Source organism: Lonchura striata, chromosome Z (genome assembly GCF_050655825.1).
Source record: "Lonchura striata isolate lonStrDom1 chromosome Z, ASM5065582v1, whole genome shotgun sequence".
NCBI classification, from domain to species: Eukaryota; Metazoa; Chordata; class Aves; order Passeriformes; family Estrildidae; genus Lonchura; species Lonchura striata.
In genome coordinates, this window is record NC_140740.1 from 45,627,076 (window position 1) to 45,647,855 (window position 20,780).

At 43.2% G+C, this 20,780-nt stretch overlaps 2 protein-coding genes across 2 annotated transcripts in view; one reads left to right on the forward strand and one right to left on the reverse strand.

Moving 5' to 3' along the window:
• The window catches only part of TPGS2 (tubulin polyglutamylase complex subunit 2), a 50,157-nt gene extending 43,678 nt beyond the window's left edge, over positions 1–6,479 (forward strand). Inside the window, exon 8 of the mRNA XM_085567785.1 lies at positions 6,149–6,479. Coding sequence (XP_085423911.1) covers positions 6,149–6,178 — 30 coding nt within the window. The 3' untranslated portion in view covers positions 6,179–6,479. The remainder of the gene's footprint in view (positions 1–6,148) is intronic.
• Positions 6,480–12,952: 6,473 nt separating this feature from the next.
• LOC110475037 (phospholipase A2 inhibitor gamma subunit B) lies at positions 12,953–18,335 on the reverse strand. Its single transcript, XM_021538885.3, has 5 exons — positions 18,177–18,335; positions 17,022–17,138; positions 15,422–15,571; positions 15,139–15,279; positions 12,953–13,335 (listed from the first exon to the last, which is right to left on the reverse strand). Exons 1-5 carry the CDS (start codon positions 18,223–18,225, stop codon positions 13,106–13,108), a joined length of 687 nt encoding a protein of 228 aa, XP_021394560.2. The 5' UTR covers positions 18,226–18,335; the 3' UTR covers positions 12,953–13,105.
• Positions 18,336–20,780: the final 2,445 nt, after the last annotated feature.

The window sequence follows — 20,780 nt, forward strand, 5'->3', positions numbered from 1 at the left end:
CTGGTATACCTCCACGAGCTTAAAAGGAGAGCTCTACATGTGTGTCTGAATGTATGCCTCCGTGAAAAGTGAGGGAGAGACTAAGTTGCTGCAATGAGCATTTCAAACAAAACAGTATAATTACACATATTTTTCTCCCATGAGCAGGATGGGAGCTCAGCATGTTACATCTGTTGCTTAATGCATTCCTAGATAGCACACAGATATTATGCTGATAAGCACCGCTTAAGAACCAAGATAGCAAAGAACAGAAAGTAATAATTGTAGTTACATAGAGAACAAGTCAGATCTTAGTGACTTTAAAGCAACCTGGTTTCCACCCTTCCATTTATCAGAATGCATATAGCAGTGAAGAATTTTTATAGCATTTTAGAAGCAATAATAGCTTCAGAAAGATTACTTTCATTACACAGCTGTACAGCTGTCCCTGGAAACTGTAGAGGGCCACATCATACGCCATCTTGAATTGAAAAAATATCCTTTGGAAATTAAATACCCGTATGGATGGTGCTGTCTGAGGATCTAGAGAAGACCAAAATTTACACCTGCTTCAGATCTTTGACCTTCACCAGAGCCCAGTTTACCATGTGAAAGGCATGACCAAAATCAAGAGGTGCCCACCCTGTGCTTTCCACACGCTGGCCTCTTCCAGTGCACCATGACAGTGCTTCCCATGCTGGGCTAGTCCCTTATTCCCAGCGCCAAGAGGTGGCAGCAGCACTCCTGCCTTTGGGAAGCCACTCCTGTGAGGGATTGCCCTTGGAACGGTAGAACTGATACCCAGGGGAAAAGCAAAAGTACACACTCACTCAGACATTCTCAGCATCTCTAAGCTGACCACCAGCTGCAGCAGGCTTAGCACTATAGACAATGATAATGTAAGGCACAGGATAATGTATTAAAAAAAAAAAAAAAAAAAAAAAATTAAAACTTTTACATCTTGCTAATTTTTTCAAGTTAATAAAAAGGAGGGAAAACTACTTCTGGGATTGAAAAGAGACCTGAGACTCTTCTCATTATTCCCAAGGAAAGCTTGACAGCACTGCCCATTGCAAAAACCTTTGCAGATTTATCAGCTGCTTTGACTGTCTCCAGCCACCTCAGAGATTAAATGCTGAAGACAATTCACAGTTGTCAGTAAAAGAAGAAAGAAAAGATAAACAAACATGGTCCTTCTCTCAGATACAATACAACCTCAACAGAACAAACATACAATGGCGAAAAGGATTAAGAGAGCCAGCAATCGACAAAAGCTCCTTACAACCTGGGACAAAAAAAAAAAAATCCCACCAGTTCTCATCCCACCTGCAATGGTGAGACTTTCACCTGAGCACATCAACAAGGGTGTGTTACTAAGCAGGGTCCTGTCACCTCTTCTTAGCTGGGTTCTTGTGTTTGGAGAGGATTTCCTCCTGCTGCTATAGGATGCAAAAATATTTGGAGGTCTGCCTCTGCCAAAGCCCAGTAAATATAATTCTTGAAATTGCTGGTGAAAGACACAAGTTTGGGCATCCAGGCTTATCTTGACCTAGGCTGGTGTTAGTTTACATTAACAATTGCCAGTTATCAAATAACTTCTGTATAACCTGTTCTAACTTTATCTCTGTGTTACCATATAGGGTAAAACGGCAAGCATAGGTAGTCACTGCATAACAAGAAATAGTCCTTTAGTTTAATTGAGGCTGGGGAAAGTTGTGCAACTTTTAAACTTTACCTGGAAACTACTAGGAAGGAGAAAGAGTGACATCAGAAAAAACTATTAAAATAGCCCCAAATAGGCTTCATGCCTGAGGAGCAAAGAGCACCACCATGAATTTTGTGCTTGTCCTGGTGACAACTCAGGACACTGATGACTCACAGAGACAAGCCACCACCACCTCTCTGCTTGAGAAGGCTGGTGCCACCAGCCACAAGACTCAGGGACATCAGAAGGTGAGGATAGCACTGGAGAGCAGGATTAGATATTGGAACTTTTCCTTGTAGCAGTTTTAAGAGCATTACAACTAATAAGGATTTTTTTGTATTAATCTGGATTATAAATTTTAGTATCATTGCAACTGGACTAATAATAAATTTATTATCTCTTAAGCATATATTTCAATAAAACTTTTGGCTCTGTATGAATATGGTGTATTCATCTTGGCACATAACAACACTTTAAGCATAGTATGACAGAAGCTGTCAGAAACCCAAGCTCATTGCCAGGCACTAGCAGAGCAGAGCTGAGAAAACCTCTTCAGACAGTGGCTTCAAAGAAAGGAGTGGGCCCTGCACAAGCCTTTTCCCTTGAAACCCATCCAGTCTGTTAAACTGTTTGAGGATGCACAGGACAACTGTTACTCTCACAACAGGAGCTGCAGCTATTCAAGGTGCTCCTGCTGGGAATTTTCGAACAATTTTTTTAAACAAGTATCAAGTATCACCTACTCCAAACTTGTGCCTACATGGTAACTGACCCCCATGTCTTCTTGGATTGTCAGTTCAGCCCTTCATTTATCCAAACTGATCTTTCCCACAAACTCTTGCATCTCTCAGAGCTGTGAGCTGAAATTACAAATAGGCTCATTGTCTTTGATCCACCTACAATTGTTTCAAGTTTAGAGTCACCTGTGAGAGTGTAATTCTGACCAAAGTACTCCATCTGAGGCTAGAAACACGTTTCCAACAAGAGCCACAGCTTGGAAAGGAAGAGAGAAGGATGCTTCTCACTCCCATCCTCATTAGGTTATCCTCAGATATTTTCTGACCAATCTCTGCTCCAACTTCATAACCTCCATGTCTATGAAAGGGGCAGACTGAGCATCACTGAAAGCAGCTGAAAAGCCCAAAACAGTCACTGAAATCATCTCCCAAAACTACTGCACCATACAGTCAGAGGAAAAGACCACAGTGACATTATCACCTGTGCAAGAAGCCCAGCTTATAAGTAGTAATAGAGACAAGAAAAGCCTGAAATGATGCTTGTTAGAAGCTGTGGAGACTTGAATGGATATGGATTTCATTGTCAAGCTGACCCAGCAAAATTCCTTAGCTTAAATTTTCCTATGCCAAACTTCAGCTGAAATAAATTTTTACCCAAGAAAAGTGTTCATTCTGAGAGCATTTAATGTTGAGATAGGAAAGCTATAGAGATAGTTCTTCGTAGGTAGAAATTTGTAGTGTGGGAATATGAAGCTTTTCAACTGCTGAGGCTTTAAAAATATAATAATGTCAGCCTTCTCCACTTTTCATAAGCTCGCTCCTCGCTGTTTGGAGAGTACAGTGTTCTTCACTGAGATGAGCTCACAACAGCCAACAATGTCTTTCTCATAAGACATTATTCTAGAATGAAGAGTGTCACCTGGGTTGCAGTTTAATGTTCAAGATTTTTGAGGGGGTTTCTTCCCATGCCTTACAGTAATTTCTACCATATGTATTGGTTTCTAAAGTTTGTCCTGATTTCCCAAGACAAAGAGAAAACAATACCAGCCTCTCCTTCTTAAAATGGGTGGAGGGAAATGGGAATATGGGGAAGGAAATGTTGGAAAGGTATCTTTGTTACAGGCTTGCCACAGTCAGACTGCAAAGAAATGGAGGCATACTGCTGGTTTCAGACTAATTTTCTGTGGAGCAATCATATTAGTCAAGAAAGATGTGAAGACTCAGAGGTTTCTACCTATTTCCACACATGAAATTTAAAACCTAAACTTTAAAAAAAACAAACTTGTAATAAAACTGTGAGATGTGGCCAAAAACTACCCTGGCCCCAACAGATGAATCAGGCTTTGACAGTTTCCAAGGTCTTTCCCAGTCGCAATAGTATATTGCAACATGAGAAAATACTTTTCAGGTTTTCTGGCAATATCTCCTCACCCTTACCACATATCCTACCACGAAGTCTCAGATGAAGAGACTCTTTTGGTCAGCTGCTGCATCCAAACCTGTATTATTTGATTAAGCTGAGGGCCGTGCAAAGCAGCCAGCAACACAAGACAACTGTTTGTTGGAAGAGATGACTCACTCACTGGCTTTACTGGCAACAACAGAGAGAATCTATGTCCCCTTCCCACTGGATGTACTATCCTCTTGCTTTTACATCCTGCTCATGGCTCCCACCAGTCTGATCCACAGTGACCAAGAGGCCTGAGGATTGCAAGGAAAATTCACTTGCTCTGCAGGGAATAGAACAATATGCCTTCTGCTGGCATGCTGCAACTCAGGGGGAAATAAGTGGAACTTCACACGGGTGTGCAGCAGCATCTACACATACAGAGATGAAGCAAATAAAGGAAAGCAATTTTGCAACTGCCCAGTATCCAGAGCTGGAGCAGATTTCTCAAACTCATCTGTCATTCTGGCACAAAAGAAGCAGCCAGATATTCAAAGTAGCTGTGCATCCAGTGCCAAGAAGAGTCAAAAAGTTGGCCTTTCAAAAGGTGTCTGCTGTACTCTTACTAATCTCTTAGTTTGCATTGCATGTGGGTAAGCAGTGATTCCAATGGAAGTCAGAGACAACAACAAAAGGAATTGCAAGATCACTCCAGTAGTGGAGGAGGCATTTACAGCCCCTCTGTGGAAGCCAGCTTCCTCCCCTGCCTCCACTCTTCTTGTAAATCTATTACAGTCCTGCCAAGCAGCAGCTTCTCCCCTTCCATGGCTTTTCCCTGTGGCCTATGACCACTTTTGGCACAGCACTGCCTGCAGCAAATGCAGCATCCAAGAATCCAGTGCTTATGTAGCTGCTAAAGAAATAAGAATTGTATTTGGAAATGATGAAGAGAAAATTATTCCTGTGAGGAAAAGCCGATGTTAAAAATAAGTTATTCTGTGACCAACGGAGTTAATAAGGTGATCTTTCCTACGGTGACCTTTCCTACAGTTTCCTTTCCAATCTCCTCCCCCTTGATACTGCAGCTCCTTCCAGAATCTGCTACTAGTTTGGCTGGAGATTTGGGTCCTGTGCTATGGCTGGTTGGAGCAGTATCTGAATTGTTTTATTACCCAGGACGTAAGAGCTCCTTGGTCAACAGTGTGTATATTGTGCAGAGCTCTGCCTCTGGCTTGTGTGGAAGGAGCAGGGAGCAGCAACTACACAGATCTTTCTGCTCTATCCAGCTGCCAGTTTTCACAGAACTGTGAGCAAATTAAAATCTTGCACATCTCTTACAAGATGAAAAGTATGGTAGAAATCATACTTTTGGGGACATAGTGGGAAAAGAGGAAACAAATAGAGGGAAAAAGTAAATGCAACACCTTGTTTCTCTAGGTATTTAGGTTTTAAAATACTGACAAATGAAAATACTATGAACTTTACACACCGATTTAGTACCAGATAACCTGCAGTATTCAATTAGGGATACAGTGGAAGTGTGAAGTTATGCTTGCTGCAACCTCTGAAAGATTTTCAGATCTCATTAAAGTCACTTTCAAGCTTATTTTAGCAAGTGTAAGTGATTGTGAGAAAGGCCAGAGAGGGAAAAGGAGAAAGAGAAAAGAAACACAGTAATCAAACCTGCCAAGAGATTACATCCCCACCAGAGGTGTTGTGCAACCCCATCAAAAGGCCACCCTGTCACCCAGGAAATCTGGTTTCCCTGGCTGACAATTTTCTGGAGAAGCTGTAGAGAAAAACAATTGCAACTTGCAGCACTGCAAAAGAGTGTAGTATCTGGTGATTTCTGAGATTTCTCCATCTCTGTTTTTCTGGGGTGCTCTGGTTTTTCCAGAAATATTGGACCTTTCTCTTTGAAAAGCAATTCAGAAATGCTGAAAGGAGATAGCCAAAATTCTGTTAGGCAGCTCCACCCTCTGCATTTGCTGCAGTTGCCAGTTTTTACCATGTCTTTTGCTGTGCTGATCCAGGGCACAATCAGGATAAGCAGAATAAGAATAGGGAAGGGACGTTTAGCACTATTAGCACGTGGCATCAAGACCTGCAAACTGTCAAGTTCACAACAGAAAATATTCTCTCTGACAGGCTGATTTTTTCATTTCAAATTTTGATTTTTTTTTTTCTGATTTTAACATGTATTTGCCCCTGCTTGTGAATTTTTTCTAGTTATTTCACTCATTTTCATTTCTGTCACTGTAGCCTCCCTACATAACAGCTAAGAGATTACCTGCCTGCTTTACAGCACCAAACTAAATTTATATTTTTGAATTTTCTCAGGTCTTGATGAAGAAATCCAGCCAGTATTGAAACCCAAAAGCCAACAATGCAGAGGAAATAGGCAACTCTGGTGCCAGCTTATGTCTTCCTAAAGAATCCTTCTTGGGAAAGGTGTACTCCTTCTTACAGGTTGGGAAACTGAGACATGAACCTTCCCACAGTGCTGCCAGCAATAACAGAAGAAAAACATCATTTAAGGAAGAAAATCTGTTTTTTCTCTTTGTTGCCTCTCTCAGAGGTTTCCTACCCATTATTTCCCCATGATGAGCTGCCACCCAGCTCTCATTTTAATCAGAAAACATAAGCCAGCATACATGACTGGATTTAAAACCAGCCTTCCTTTGTCTGACACTTTTCTGTGGGTTGTGTTGGGGCATGAGAGAGCTGAAAAGCTGAGCAGGTGTGGGTTTAGAGGCTTTATGGCAGTACAGCTCAGCCAGGGAGGGTTTGCTCCCTAGCCAGGACTTGGGCAGAATATCTAAATGCAGGGGAAGGAAGAGCCTGTGCCAGAAATAGCTGCAAGGCTTCAGCATGTCCCACAGATCACCAAGCAGACACTGTTTTCCTCTAAATACCCAAAAAGGGTGAGTGAGCAGTTCCTCATGTGCTGCAGATGGGTTGCAGAGAGAGGAACTGCCACAACCAACGCAGATGGAGGTATGAGAGAGCATGGATGTGTACCAGGAATGTGTGTCACAGAGACCAGTAACTTCTGATCCCCCACCAGTCCTTCCACTTCTCCTGCTCAGGACTGTCCTAAAGAGCTTGAAGGTCTCCCTCTGCACAGTCTGAGTCACCATTCTTGTTGTTTAACTAGCCATGAAACACCAAAATTTCTTCATGAAAAAGGATTGAGAAAGACATATGCCAGATGCACAGCTTGGTTTTGGTCCAGACTGTCTAGATTTTCTTCAGGGGCTAAAAGTCAACCATAAAGATGCAAACAAGGAATTTCCACAGCTGCCTCTGACAGCTTACCCCTCAACCTTTACCACCAGGCAAACGGAACAGAACCCATAGGCAGGAGTTTCTACCCAAAACTGGAAGGAAGAGAAGCTGGAAATGAGGAATGATGGTGGTTAATTACTTGATAACACTTTCATGGTGTTGATCAGTGACCAGGTCTACTTGCCAGAGACAGTAAAAGCAGACATGGCACTCCATTATATGGTTTAGTGGTTGTGGTGGTGTTCAGTTCAAAGGTGGACTTGATGGTCTTGAAGAGCTTTTCCAGCCTTTATGAATCTGTGATTTGTAATGCTACAGGTTCTTTATTTCCCACAGGTCCTTGGTCTCCCAAACACCATGTGCGTTCAGTCTGGAGCCATTCATGGCTCATGGTACTTGTTAGCAGTTTTGGCAGCTTACAGCAACTCTAGCATGTAATTGGCATCATGATCATCACTTCCTGTAATAGGAAGAATCTCATAAAACTGTAATTAATTTATTACAGTGCCTCTTTGGCCATCATGAAAACAATGACAATTTCATCTCCCATTTTAGGAGAAAAAGTTTCTCACACTCATGTCTGCAAATTTCCTGAGTGAACCATAGAGGTTTGAGAGCACAAGACAGATAAATAAAGCCACAGCTACAGTCCTAGACCAACCAGTCTGAATCACACTTCTCAAGAACTTCCATTCAGCTAAGCTGTGCGTCAGACCACTGTCACTGTATGTAAGTGTACTCAGTCATGGCCTCTGCAACATAATAAAGGAAAAGGAGGAGGGAACTAATTAAAATAGCTTAAACCCATCCTTTCACAGAAAGGATGTGTGGGAACAGAAAAGATTTTGTGGGAACTTAATCACTTATGAAAAACCTGATTTCTTAGACATACCCTGAGCCTCTCACTAATTCTATAGCTCAGCATCCTGCAACACTATCTGCTACAGCTCCCACCTCTCCAGAACTCCTGCACTGAGTCCAGCTTTCCAATCAGACTTTCTGCACAGGCTGTGACAAGCTACTTCCCAAATTGCATCAGCCTCTCTGAATTCAACCAGCCCTATGAGATGGGTCCTCCTCTGGACCCCACAAAAGATTTTGTGAGTTGTAACCTCACAGCTCCCTTTAGCCTGCACAGGGCCCAATATCCACAACCAGCTCTTCCTCTGGAAATAATCTGCCAGTGGTTTTCAGGTTTTTCTCTAGCAGGCCACACCATTTGCAGCAGAATCCTGCTTGGAAAGAGTGTGCTATGATCTGATATTCCCTACCAGATTCTTCTGAGCATAAAATCTGAATCCATCACTGCACAACCCAAGATGCTCAAGAGTTTATTCCCTGGACATGAAAAGTGTCTGTGTGGACATGAGGTGTGACCATGGGACACAGTGAACTGTGAAAAAAAACCCCAAACTTTCCCTTCCTCCTCTCTGTGGCATCTGAAAACCAAATTACTATGTCAGCAGTGGCTGACATCCAAATGTCCAGCCACCTGTATATCAATGCTCTTGCCCTAGTAACTGGTAAGCCTTAAAAGTGTGCTTGGAGTGATTTATTAGGTGATTCCAAGTTAGGTGCAGGTGTAAATTTTGTTTTCATTCATTCATATACATGAGAGAACTCAGTGATCCTAGAGGTCTTTTCCTCTAGGATCTAAATAATTCTCTGATCCTAAGACAGTCTGCCATAGTTCAAATGTGTTTGGGGAGAGAGAGGTGCTTCTTCCATGTGTCAGCAATAGAAGTAAGTACTAAATGCTGTTCTTCACATTTGCAACCCAGAGAAGGAAAAATATTGTGACAATGTGGGAACAGGTTTTCATCCAGTAGAGGTGTCCAAGGAGTTAGGAGGTGATACCATGTAGGCTTTGACACAAGGTTATCCTACTCCTGACCTGTGGAGCATTTGCTGTCTGTGCTACACAGTTTTAAGGAAAAATATGTTCTTCAAGGAAAATACATCACTCTGGACCTGGGATTCTTCCCACCCAACGCTTTGTGTCTGGTGTGGAGGTACCTCTGCCAGTGGTGGATCTCACAGTGCAAATGCGAATGTGTAGTTCAGTTAGAAGCCTATCTCCAAGAGCAGTGTTGACTCAGTCATCTTGGGAATTTAATACATGTTCAGATGCAGACCCTTTGCTGAAGCCCATATTTGGTCAGATTGCTCAAGACCCACCTATCCTTTATCAAAAGAGGTGGAAAAAAATTATGTCTCTGGTATGCAGCCTTCTTGTTCACTCCCTGTTTGTCTTCATTTTGCCTCTGAAGAAGTGTGAGCTTCAAAATGCCTACTGAACCTGCTAGCCCAAGGTACTGGAATGACTTCCTTATGGGAAACATAGTAATTATATTAAACAAATATTTAAAGATGGGAACAATTTTGCATTCCTCTTCAAATACAACCCCAGACCAATCTTTGGATAAACTGGGTCCTGGTGTTCTGAGCTCCAGGTGTGAAACAGCTGGAGACAGGAATGCTTCCCAAAATGCAAGGAAAAAAAGAGAAAAACCATTCCCAGCCAGATAGGCTGGGAAGGAGGAGCCAAGGAGTTTTAGTATCTGATAAAAACTGCCTTGCATGGTGCATGACTGCAGAGATGTAGCCCCTTCTCCGTGATGTCTTCTGCTCTGATCCTTTCCAGTCCACCCACCAAGCTCAGGGCTGTGTCCCCACCTTCCCTCTACCCTACAAAATCACCAGCCTGTTGAGCAAAATTCCTGCATGTCCATCTTCCTGTTTCAGATCTGCTATGAATTTTCTGTCTGCCACCGGGCTTTCTGCCTGGCTTAGCATTTTGGGAAAGAACCAAAACTTCAGGGGAGAGAAAGGGAATGGCAGGACATGGTCAATTTTCTACTCTCTGGGAAGCCAGGACAGTGATCTGAGCCCTCTTGGCTGTACAAAAGGGGAGATAAAGGCTGTTGTTGACATGGTGGGTGTTGAGGGTGAGGAAGACAGCTCCAGCCATGCAGAGCTGTTAGTGTCTGTGTCTCTGGTAGCTGAAGTATCTGCAAGATCAAAGGGAGGATCTGGTATTTACATGTCTGCATGTGTGCGCCTGTGTGGGAGTAGGGTTTGTATATATTATGACGAGAAGCTGAAATGGAAACAACCCATTTTGGTGTCTAAGGCCTGGTTCAGAGCCCATTAAAATCGGCAGGAGTTATTCCACTTATAGTGGTAGGTTTTGGCCACAGCTCTCCTTGCCCTTCCCCAACATGCTTATAACCTTAAGGGCTGCTTCTTGCTGCATATCCTCAATTTAACGCTGTGAGCAGTGGGACTTCCCATGTTTCCAAGAGCTTTACAGGAGATCTCTGGACATGCCCCCACCTCTGCTGTCACACCCTGCAGTTACTGAGAGGCAAGTGCTGCTCATTCATCTCTACTTGCTCACAATACCGAGATGCCACTATGTGATTTGGTTTAGTAAATTGGCATCACCTCGTGGTTTTTTTCCCATCTTTTGTGTTGCTTTTATCTGAACACACTTCAGCATCATCTCCCTCCTCAGAAGCCAGAAGTTGAGATCAGAAAGGCTCACCATCCTATCACCTTCATCCAGTCTATCACATTTCTCCCAGCTCTGCCTGAACTGTTTTTAACCTGTCTGAATCCATTTCTGAAAGGTCTTCATTTTAGGTTTCAGACATCAAAAGCTGATAAACCTTTGGTCTAGTGGCTGCATTCTGTGCACAGTGATGGTGTTGCTTTCTCTCCTTTGGTTTTATCAGGTTATTGCTGCACTCCCATGTATAAAAGAGCCCTTTGAAATCTTATGAATTCTATGTAAGTGTGGTAATAGCCTGTAAACAAGGCACATCCCTGTCTTTTTTTCCAGTAAAATCACAGGTTTATGCTCCTGAAGACTTTCATATTAAGGCATTTTATTTCTTGTTTTCCATTTGTAACAACATTTTAAAATGTAGATAGTGGAACAGCGTATCAGTCATAATGATGCAGGGCTGTTTCCACTCGTGACTCCATCATTATGCAGCCACAGATTGCAACAGCTTTGTTGCCACAACATTGAGTTAGAGATCAAAATTAAGCTGCTTCTGCTTTCTGCACCACAAGCCCTCATCAGAAATATTGCTATCTGCTCTCCCCCTTGTCCTTCCCGAAATACCGCCCCAGTACCATGGCTCTCTGGATGAGTATCACCCAAGTCTTGACCAGGCTGAACAGATCTATTCAGCTTTTCCATCCAGATTATATCACAGGTTGGAGTGGAATGAGCAGAACATGAAGGGTCGAGCCACCAAACCAGATCAAAATCTGCTATGGGGGTGCCGTGGACAGTAATGTAATCTTCCATGTGAGTGTGCAGGAGATGTGTTCAGGGATAATGTACTTACAGAAATAGAGAATTTTTTAAATTCCATGATTTTATCAGATCTGGAAGAATGCTGAAGGAGTGGGTCATTGCAGTATCAGTGTATGGCTACACCATGAAGAAGGAGATGTGTTCCCTCTCTAACATCCACACTGTAATTGTACAGTCTCTGCAAATAATTAACTGAGTCCAACCAGACTCTTTTCCCTGCATTAAATCTGTATAATCAGTTCACTCCCTGCCTCAAAAATTAATTTTCACCCTCAGATCCATACCCCTTTATTATAATAGATAATGTGACATTTTGTCCCAAATAATTTGGTGGGAATACTAGAAAGAAAGGTGTTTCAGCCTGTTTGGGAAGAAGGAATAGTCTGAGGAGACAAAAGCTACAAGAAATTCAGTTTCCATGCTGCAAGTTATAAGCTGATCATGTATACATTCATGCATACACGTGTAGGCATAATCATCTCATTACTGCCACATGTTGTGGTCTGGTTTTAGCAGCCAAGGCTTTCCTAGCACTGAACTAGGAGATAAAATTGCATTGCTTGATCCCTGGAACTTTGTGCCCAAAACACATTCTTGCCCTGTTGAGCTGGGGCTTTTAGGAGCAGACACAACCATGAACTTTGCTTAATAGTCCTGTCATCTGCTCCAAACTGGGCCATTCATCTGGGAGCAGACACATAGGCAGATGTTGAAGTTTTCTAACGCCCCTCCACTATATACCTCAGCATCTCCCAGAGCTCTCACCACTCCATCTTTCAGCTCACAGCCTGTACTAACCCCCAGGTATGGCAATGCTGCCTGATGAGGTGTTTTTCTTCAGGTGCATTTGAATGATACCAACCCAAGAGGCAAGGGGTGGTTGGAGCAGAATAGCCAGGAGGTGGCAAATGTAGAAATGGGAAGGCTACACAAGCTGTGGGTGTAGCTCAGTCAACAGAAAGGAAATAAGCATTGAGCTGAAGTTTCCCATTAGTTGGACTCCCAGCAGTCTGTCACCATGGAAAGCAACCTTAATTAAAAGTTCCCAACAAAAGCATTTATTCCAGATAATCATGAAACTTAAGACTAAACGGGAGAGTGTCTGGTAAAGTAACTTCTTGCAGTTTGCTTATTGCAGTGTCCTATACTCTGAAGCAAATGCTATTTGTGGCCCAGGGCCAGAAGCAGCCATTTGAGCTGAGGGACTCCTCCTACTTGGACAAACAGGATACAAGGGTTGGAAAAAAGGGCAAGTGACATTTCTACATGGAATGAACCCCTCAGGAATTAATTTTCAGTCCTTTTCAGAGCCTGGAAAAGTGTCTTTGCCACTTATACTGAGATAGTGAATGTAGACTCTAGGGCTGACTTGAGAGCACCCACTTCCTGTGAAGGGTTTGAAGACTTCACACAGTCTCGTATGGCCTCATTACGGACAAAGCACTGAGAGAATGCAACACAAAACTAACCACAATTGAACTGATGAAGGTTCAAATGAGTTTAAATCAATGAGGAAACAAAAGAAGTGTAAGTGCTGTCTTTATTCTGTGAAAATATAAAAGAAGAGCTAATCTGAAAATAAAATCTTCATGCAGAAGAAGCTACAGGAAAAAGGACTAAGTTACAAACCACTGCTGGTGTTTGCTGCTGGTGTTTGCTCAGCCCAGCACTAGTGAGAGTCAGAAAAGTAACTTCTCCAGGATGAATCCTGATAGGACAGGAAGGAAGGTCATGTGTGGAGGGGCAACCCCAGCACTGTACACCACACTGTACATAGCAGAAGCTGGTCTGCATTGGAACCGTTTCAACTTTATGTCCATCATCCCCAGGCTGTTTTTTCCATCTCCTACCATACTGCATTCAGAAATGGTGGTGCAACCCTTCATGGCAGCTTTCAGAGACAGTCCACCTGTGCAGGGGAAATACGAGAAATAGATGCCATGTATCAGGGGATCCAATCCCCAACATTAATCCCACCCTGCCCAGTGCAGTCCCCATTTCCAAGGTAAGAATTGGCTATTCATTACATCCAGTTGATTCTAAACCCTTCAGCACTGCCTGTTCCCATCCCCTGAACAAAGCTGAAGAAACAGCAAGGCCATCTTGGTTGACTTGAAATACGAGTGGTTTAAGGTTTTTCTTCTTTCTTTCTGCTAAATAAGGATGACTTTTAAAAATTCTAAGCATTTAAATTTAAAAAGTGAAAATGTCTTAAGTAGTGCTCTTTCTTAAAGATTCTTCTGTCCAAACTTCGGCTTCCTAAAGAAACTAAGGCTGTGTAACAGCACACCAGGTATTCATTGTCTCTTCTCTCTCTGACCGTCTCATGACATTCAAACTGGATGACTTTCAGTCAGAATTGATGTGGAGTTGAGAAGTCTCAATGACAATATAGCCTGAGCCATTTATTAAGAGGAATTAATTCTTGAAGTTTTTATAGGATTTTAGTCAAATCAAGAGAGAAACCTACTGACAGGCCCACTGAAACCTGTACTTGTCCTTTGCCACCACTCATTTACAAGAGGACACCAAAGCAGGTGCTGAGTGCCTAACTCCTCATTCTGATATTCTTGCTCCTGTTGCTTGCTTTTGCTGATGCTATTCATGTGTCTCTGCTGTGCAGGTTATGGAGGTCTGAAATACTTTGTTGGACAATTTTATCTTAAATACAAATAACATGTAAAGGCACTTAATTGGTTCCTCACCTTCCTGTGCTCCCCTACACTGCTGCTTCCTCTGTACATTTTACCACTGCACAGGCCTTCTCCATTCACAGTGACTGATCAATCAAGACAAGTTGGGAGGATTTTTTTATTTCAGTCATACAGTGAATTGATTTTGCCACTCTATTTTCATTGCTGTGACTATGAAAATTCTTATTTTCCTTCATGTTGTCTCTGTGAAACATGATCTAATTCAGGGTTTGGACAGCACAACATTGCCTAGCAATATTATAAACTCAAAGAAACTTCATCCATAACCGTATAAAAGATAATTGTTTTTCAGTCTGCTCCTACAGCTGGTGTAGGTGTCCTTTATTTCTATGGGTTTTTTCCTGCCTACTGGAGCACAGGTGTGTCATGACAGGTGGAAGTCTTTTACCTGCAGCAGGGGTGGAAAGGGGAGTGACCAGAAAAATTGCTGTCTACTTTCCTCTCTCTAATTACAGGACCTGAGGTGGGGAAAAGATTTCTGATGGAGATGTTCAAAGGTTGGACTTCAAGGCAGGGGACCTGTCCCCAGTTTTCCTCATGCAGAAGAACCACTTGTCCCAAGTGACTGCTATTACCCCATAGGAAAGCAATGTTTCTGCAAAGCTCCATCTGAACCTCCACTGAGCTGGCAATTGGCTTAAATTCAGAATCACCCTCATATGTCCTAGCTAAGGCCAGCAGGTTCAGGGGCTTGGTCAAGTTTATTACACACTCATATACCAGATTGCCCCCAGAAACTAGTTCCACTCTTGATCTCAGTTATGCCGTGTTATGAAGAATTCCAGTAATTATCCATGCATGACTGGGAAGAAGGAAAGGAAAACAATGCCTGCCCTTTGATCATCTTGAAGTTTTCAGTTTTCAGCTTTAAGTTCCTTGTATCTTCCCCTTTTTTTATTTCACACCTTTTGCCCATTTTTATCTCAGGAGTGCTTTATCTTAGACTAGTTTCTCCCATTTTACCAAGAAGATGAAAAACAGCCCCAAATAACAGTTACCAGCATTCATTAACCCAGCAAGATCAACACATTGGTCTTCAGATCCAGTGCAGTTTACGACTTCATTACCGCACTGAAAGGAGTCCACGCTGTAGCAGGCAGGACACTGATATCCATTGGGCACATCATTATCTGGTGGCACTGGAATGAAAGACATGGAGGGTAGCTGGTTTCAGTAAGGGAATGAGAGGAATAACACAAGTGATGGCTTAGCCTGGAAGGCCTCACCATGGGATGGATCAGACAAAGAGGGGATGGGCTGTAAGGAAAATAAATAGTTTACATGACACAGAGGTGGTCTGACAGTCATCTCCCATGCAGCAAACCAAGTGGCTCTTTGCTTTCACCTTCCCATAGTTCACGGTGACAGGACCAAGGTGGCAGACATGAGATGGCAGGCAGGACTTGATGGATGAAGAGATGGCCATCCCCCCTGTTATGAAGCAGGAGGCAGTGCCAAGTCGTTCAACACAAAGTAACTCCCTTCCTCTCCAGTTAGATCATGTGCCAACTTCTAGGCAGCTGCCCCAGGGCCTACGAGGGATCCCTGAGCCCCCTGAGAAGCATCACCAGTGAGCCAGGACTCTGCATAGATTCTGGTGTGGCACATGCCTTTGACCCATAGCATGGACTTGCTCAGTTTGTGTAAATTCTGCAGACTGCACAGTCTATCACAGCCACAAGCACCCTGACACTGGCAAGTCTGGTCTACCCCATCAGCCAAGCCCAGAAGGTGTAAAGGGGAGCAGAACAGCTAAATTGAGTCTGTTGAAGTGCTTGAGGGATGAAAGGTAGATGCAGCAGCAGAAGAAGGCAGGCACTGGAGCTCACAGCACCAAAGCTTCTAGGATATGAGCCAGACTTCACTTTAAAAGGCAACAATCAAATCACTAAGACTGGGCAATGACTAAGGCCATGCTTCTAATACAACTGAGTGTCCAGCTGTGTCAGTGCTCAGCACCAGCTTTGACTTATGAGCCACAGGGACATGGTTACTGGTTGACAACATTTCCTCTGAGGATAATCTGAAAGAGTTGGGGTTGTTCAGCCTGGAGAAGGACAGGATCCTCTAGTGACCTCATAGCAACTTCCAGTGCCTAAAGGAGCTACAAGAGAGCTGGAGAGAGGCTTTTGACAAAGACATGAAATAATAGGGCTAGAGGGAATGTCTTCAGACTGAAAGTGGATAGATTAAGATTAGATATTAAGAAGAAATTCTTGACAGTGAGGGTGGTAAGACCCTGGAACAAGTTGCCTGGGGAAGCTGTGGATGTCTCCCATCACTGGCAGTGTTCAAGGCCAAGCTGGATGGGGCTCTAAGCAACCTGGTCTAGTGGAAGGTCTCCCTACCCAGGGCAGGGAGCTTTAAACTAGATAATCTTCAATATTTCTTCCAACCTAAACTGATTGATGGTGATGATGATTACAATGATAAGGTGATAGTTCAGCCCTGGTGGCACTGCAGGATTGCATGGTGTCCCCATCCCTGCTTAAGGAGGGGCAAGCTTGTCTCTCCACACATCACCAGTGCTTCCCAGTACTAGGTGTCAGCACCTTAGTATAAGTCATGGTTCAGTCTCTCAACTTCCTGACTCAACTAACTTCACCAGAATTAAAAGCCAGCGTCTCCTCCCACTACAAGGTTTTGGTCCTTCCCTCCACAACTAAGAACCAAACCTTCCCAGCAGAAAACTGCTTCTTGAAATAGAATAAAGAGCTTTTCCTATCCCAGACTGTCCTGATCTCTGGTCATCTGTCAGTAAAAGGAAAATTAACAGGTTATCCAAGGATGGACCATACTACCAGTGACAGAAGTAGGGAGAGAGACAAGTCCCCAAGCTAGCCCCACTCTGAAAGCCACACTGGCATAGAGGATGTCTCACCTATTAGGACTTCATGCAGAATAATGCCACAAGTGTCTTCACCACCAGTGCAGGTTTTCATGGGGCCAGAGCAGCTTTTTCCTATGCTGTGACATATCTCACACTGGAGGCAGGTCCCTGGGAAAAGGAGAACACATTCCTGAGCAGCAGTTATAAAGGATCTCACTTCCTCTTTCATTGATGTTTGATTTCAGCATTGATCAGCACTTTTCACATTTCTCTTCCCTTCTGTTTAATTGTAAAATCTATGCTGGGCTTTTCCAGAGCTGCTGATGACAGCAGCCCTACAAAGCCCCTTCATCGTGGCAGGCACTAAGGTGTCCCTAGATTCACAGATCCCAAATTCTATCTTTGTAGAGAATAAGGGCACCTAAGTGGCTGGGGAACAAGAGCTGCCAGCAGGTACTGGCTGTACTCTACAAACTGCAGACTTTCTCTGTAAGCATTATCTCTTTGTATATCTCTTTGTAGGCATTAGGGGAAACCACTTCACCAAATACCTGCTGGAACAATTTAAGCAGACCAGAATATCAGATATTCATCAGGAAACACTCAGAAAGGAGTAGCATGTATTTCAACAGAAAGCAAACAGGATCTCTTCCATGACACACACCCACAAAAGTCCAGCATGTAGATTAACAGGTCCAGGACGTGTGCCACTTCCCTAAACCCAGGTGCCAACTAAGGACCTTGCAGCGGCCATGGTGTTTGCTGTGACCCAAGACCTCCGAGACAGCTGTGATTTTCTGCAGCAGAGCTGAAGGACAGCTGAGATAACATTATGTCCAAAATGTCACACAATCCTGGACATGAGTAAAATAAATGAGTCTGGAGATCAATTCAGCTTACCAAAGGACTGGCTGCCTCAGGGTAACCTTAGTCACTCTGATGGCTGTCCTGGCTATATCACCAGTGAGCACTACAGAAAATCAGACTGTGAGCTCATGTTGTAAATGCCAACACCCTCACCTGCACTTTAGCTCATAGGACCAAAGATCCTCCAAGACCGGTCACCCTCACCCCTCTGCAGTGCAAATCCCCCAGGATGAGGGGGGTTCATGGCTCAGATAGCAGCAATTGCCTCACACATGAAATACTCCATTTCCAGACCTCTTTCAGGTCTCACAACCCCACAGGTCCCAGTGAAAAACTCACCTGGGTCCAGGAAAGCCAGGAGGAGGCTGAGTCCAAGAGATACTCTCATGCTGATGGGACATAAGCACAGGGAACTGCCAAGTCTTGCCCAACAAAGCACTTTGTTCCACAAAGGCTTTATAAACTGGATGGAAAGGGGGTGTTTTAGGGAAGTAGAGGTTGGGCAAGTTTTCTGAACAATATATATACTGCTGAGCACTAGCATCAGTGTGCTTTTTCTTTTAAAACACAGGTTTTGCCTTTTTATTCACATGAGTGATGCTGTTTGGTTTTCCCCTGTTCAGAGCGTGCATCCTGGCTTTCCTGGTGATACCAGGTATGTTTCTGGTAAACACTTTGAACAATGTTCAGCCTCCACCATCCATATGGATGATGGAGAGGAAAGCATTTGAAAAGCCCTGGTGTGGTCTCACTGTTAGACTCAAAGAAACAAAGTATAGAAAGGAGCAGCCAGGAAATTCCTCTGTGGTTTAATTTTTGATGGCTCATTTCCATTTTGTCATTCCCATCATAGAGTTAAGAGATTTCAGACCCAGCGTACAGCAGGAAAGCAGCAGTGCCAAAGCAGTGAGCTTCCTCTCCAAGCTGCAGTGCAGCTGCAGCTGGCAAAGTGACTGCCAAAGCACAGCTTGGAGCAGGCTCAGTCAAGGGTTCTCGGGGTTGAATACGTCAGAGCAGCAAAGCCAGTAGTCCAGAGTTTGGGTTTTGATACAAAACACTTGGCAGTTGATAAGGAAGTCTTCTATTGTCCTTCTGGGCTTTAAATTAAACCAAGTCAGCAGAGAGAAAGCATCAATGTGGTTAGAAGACAGCCTGGTCACAGATTAGGCAAGGTTATAGGAGTTTTCCATGCCCTGGCATCTCGTGATGGGCTAATGACAAGCAGCAGTAACCAGCTTGACATTGGCACACAGGTTCCCTGCTTCATGTGCAGATTTTATCAGGATGTGCTGTCTCATTAAAACCATACCCTGCTCGGAAGATATTTTCTTGTCCTGCACCATATTGGACACAGACCCTCCAGGACTTTTTGAATTGACAGACAGGAAGAGTTGAAGTGACCTTATACCCCCTTCCTGTTTGAGACTAACCCTCTGTCAAAGACATGTGTCTTTTGACATTTCCCAATATATTGAGTAGTCCAGTGGTACCACTTCTTAGCTAAGCCCACAGTGCTATAAGAATGGGAATCATTCTTATAAAAGCCTTGGTCCCACATTGTCCATAAAGCTGATATCACAAGAAAACCAGGGAGAATTATATCTTCTCCCTAAATTTATTTTTCAGCTCAGAAATGGTCTCATGCAGCAGTACACATATTAAAATGAAATCAAAGTCCTGACTGCAGCCTGTTCAAGATTAAAATTAATTTCTTATTGGTCTTAAACCTCACAAACAATAAAATCATGTCCCCAGGAAGGCAGGGGTACCTAGATTAGGATGATTCTGCCATTTGACTAAATATGGGACTGAAGATACAAATAGGAAGATGAGAAGATATGACTGTCTCTGGTGATTTTATTTGCATGCCCTTTCATTTAAGATGATTATTGAAGTGCCTTGGGGTTTTCCCTGAACAACATGACCACACTAGTCTCACTGGATCATATAGAACTCACCGGTTTCCCACCTCTCATGGAGGGACAGTGTGAAGCTGCAAGCCTTTTCATCTGCTGTTTTAGAGATGAAACCAAGCACAGCAAGGAGAAGGCACCATCTGCAGCAATAAGAGACCTGGAAAATAAGACTTGTTAGAGAATGTGAAAACAATAAAGGTACTCAGGGGACACCCAGTCACATCATATAGGTCTACAGAAAAAACAAGGCTGGATAGAAAAAACTATCATGGGGGTTTACATTAGGTATTGGGGGAATTTTCAAATAGTGACAATAGTGAAGCTGATTGCCTGGGAAGGTGTGGATCCTCCATCCTGGGTGGCTTGGAAAAACAGACTAGACCAGTATTTGTTAGGGAATTATGTAAGTTGACAGGATCCTGCTCCAGGAATGAGAGATGGTTCAGATGCTCTCTCTCAAGATTCCTTCTAAATTGGTTCTTATATTTTAATTTCATGGTGTGCATGAATTGCCTGTCTTCTGCAGCATGTCCATGTTTCCAGAAGGAGAAAAGGACAATATCATAGCAGTCACACTCTTCAGGGAGGTGAGATAGAAACTGGGAAGGTCAGAGAAATCTGTGGGATGAGGAAAGTTAAAAATCCAACCCGGAAAATAACATTGGTAGGAAAGGGAGATGAAAAGGGATAAAATGAAAAGGAAGATCATTCTATGATCAGCAGAAAAAAGACATCCATCTAGATATATGGCTTACATAGATGATAGAGCATCTAAAATATGTATGTGAATTTGTCCTTCAGAGTTGTAGCAGAAAATTCCAATGGGTTTCATAAAATCAGAGAATTGTTTAGGTTGGAAAAGACCTTTAAGAACATTGAATCCAGCTATCAACCCAATAGAATCAAGCCTACCAATAAACCATGTTCATAAATGAAATATCTACATATCTTTTAAATCCCTCCAAGGATGGTGACACCACAACTTCCCTGGGCAGTCTCTCCCAGTGCTTGGCCACGCCTTCTTTGA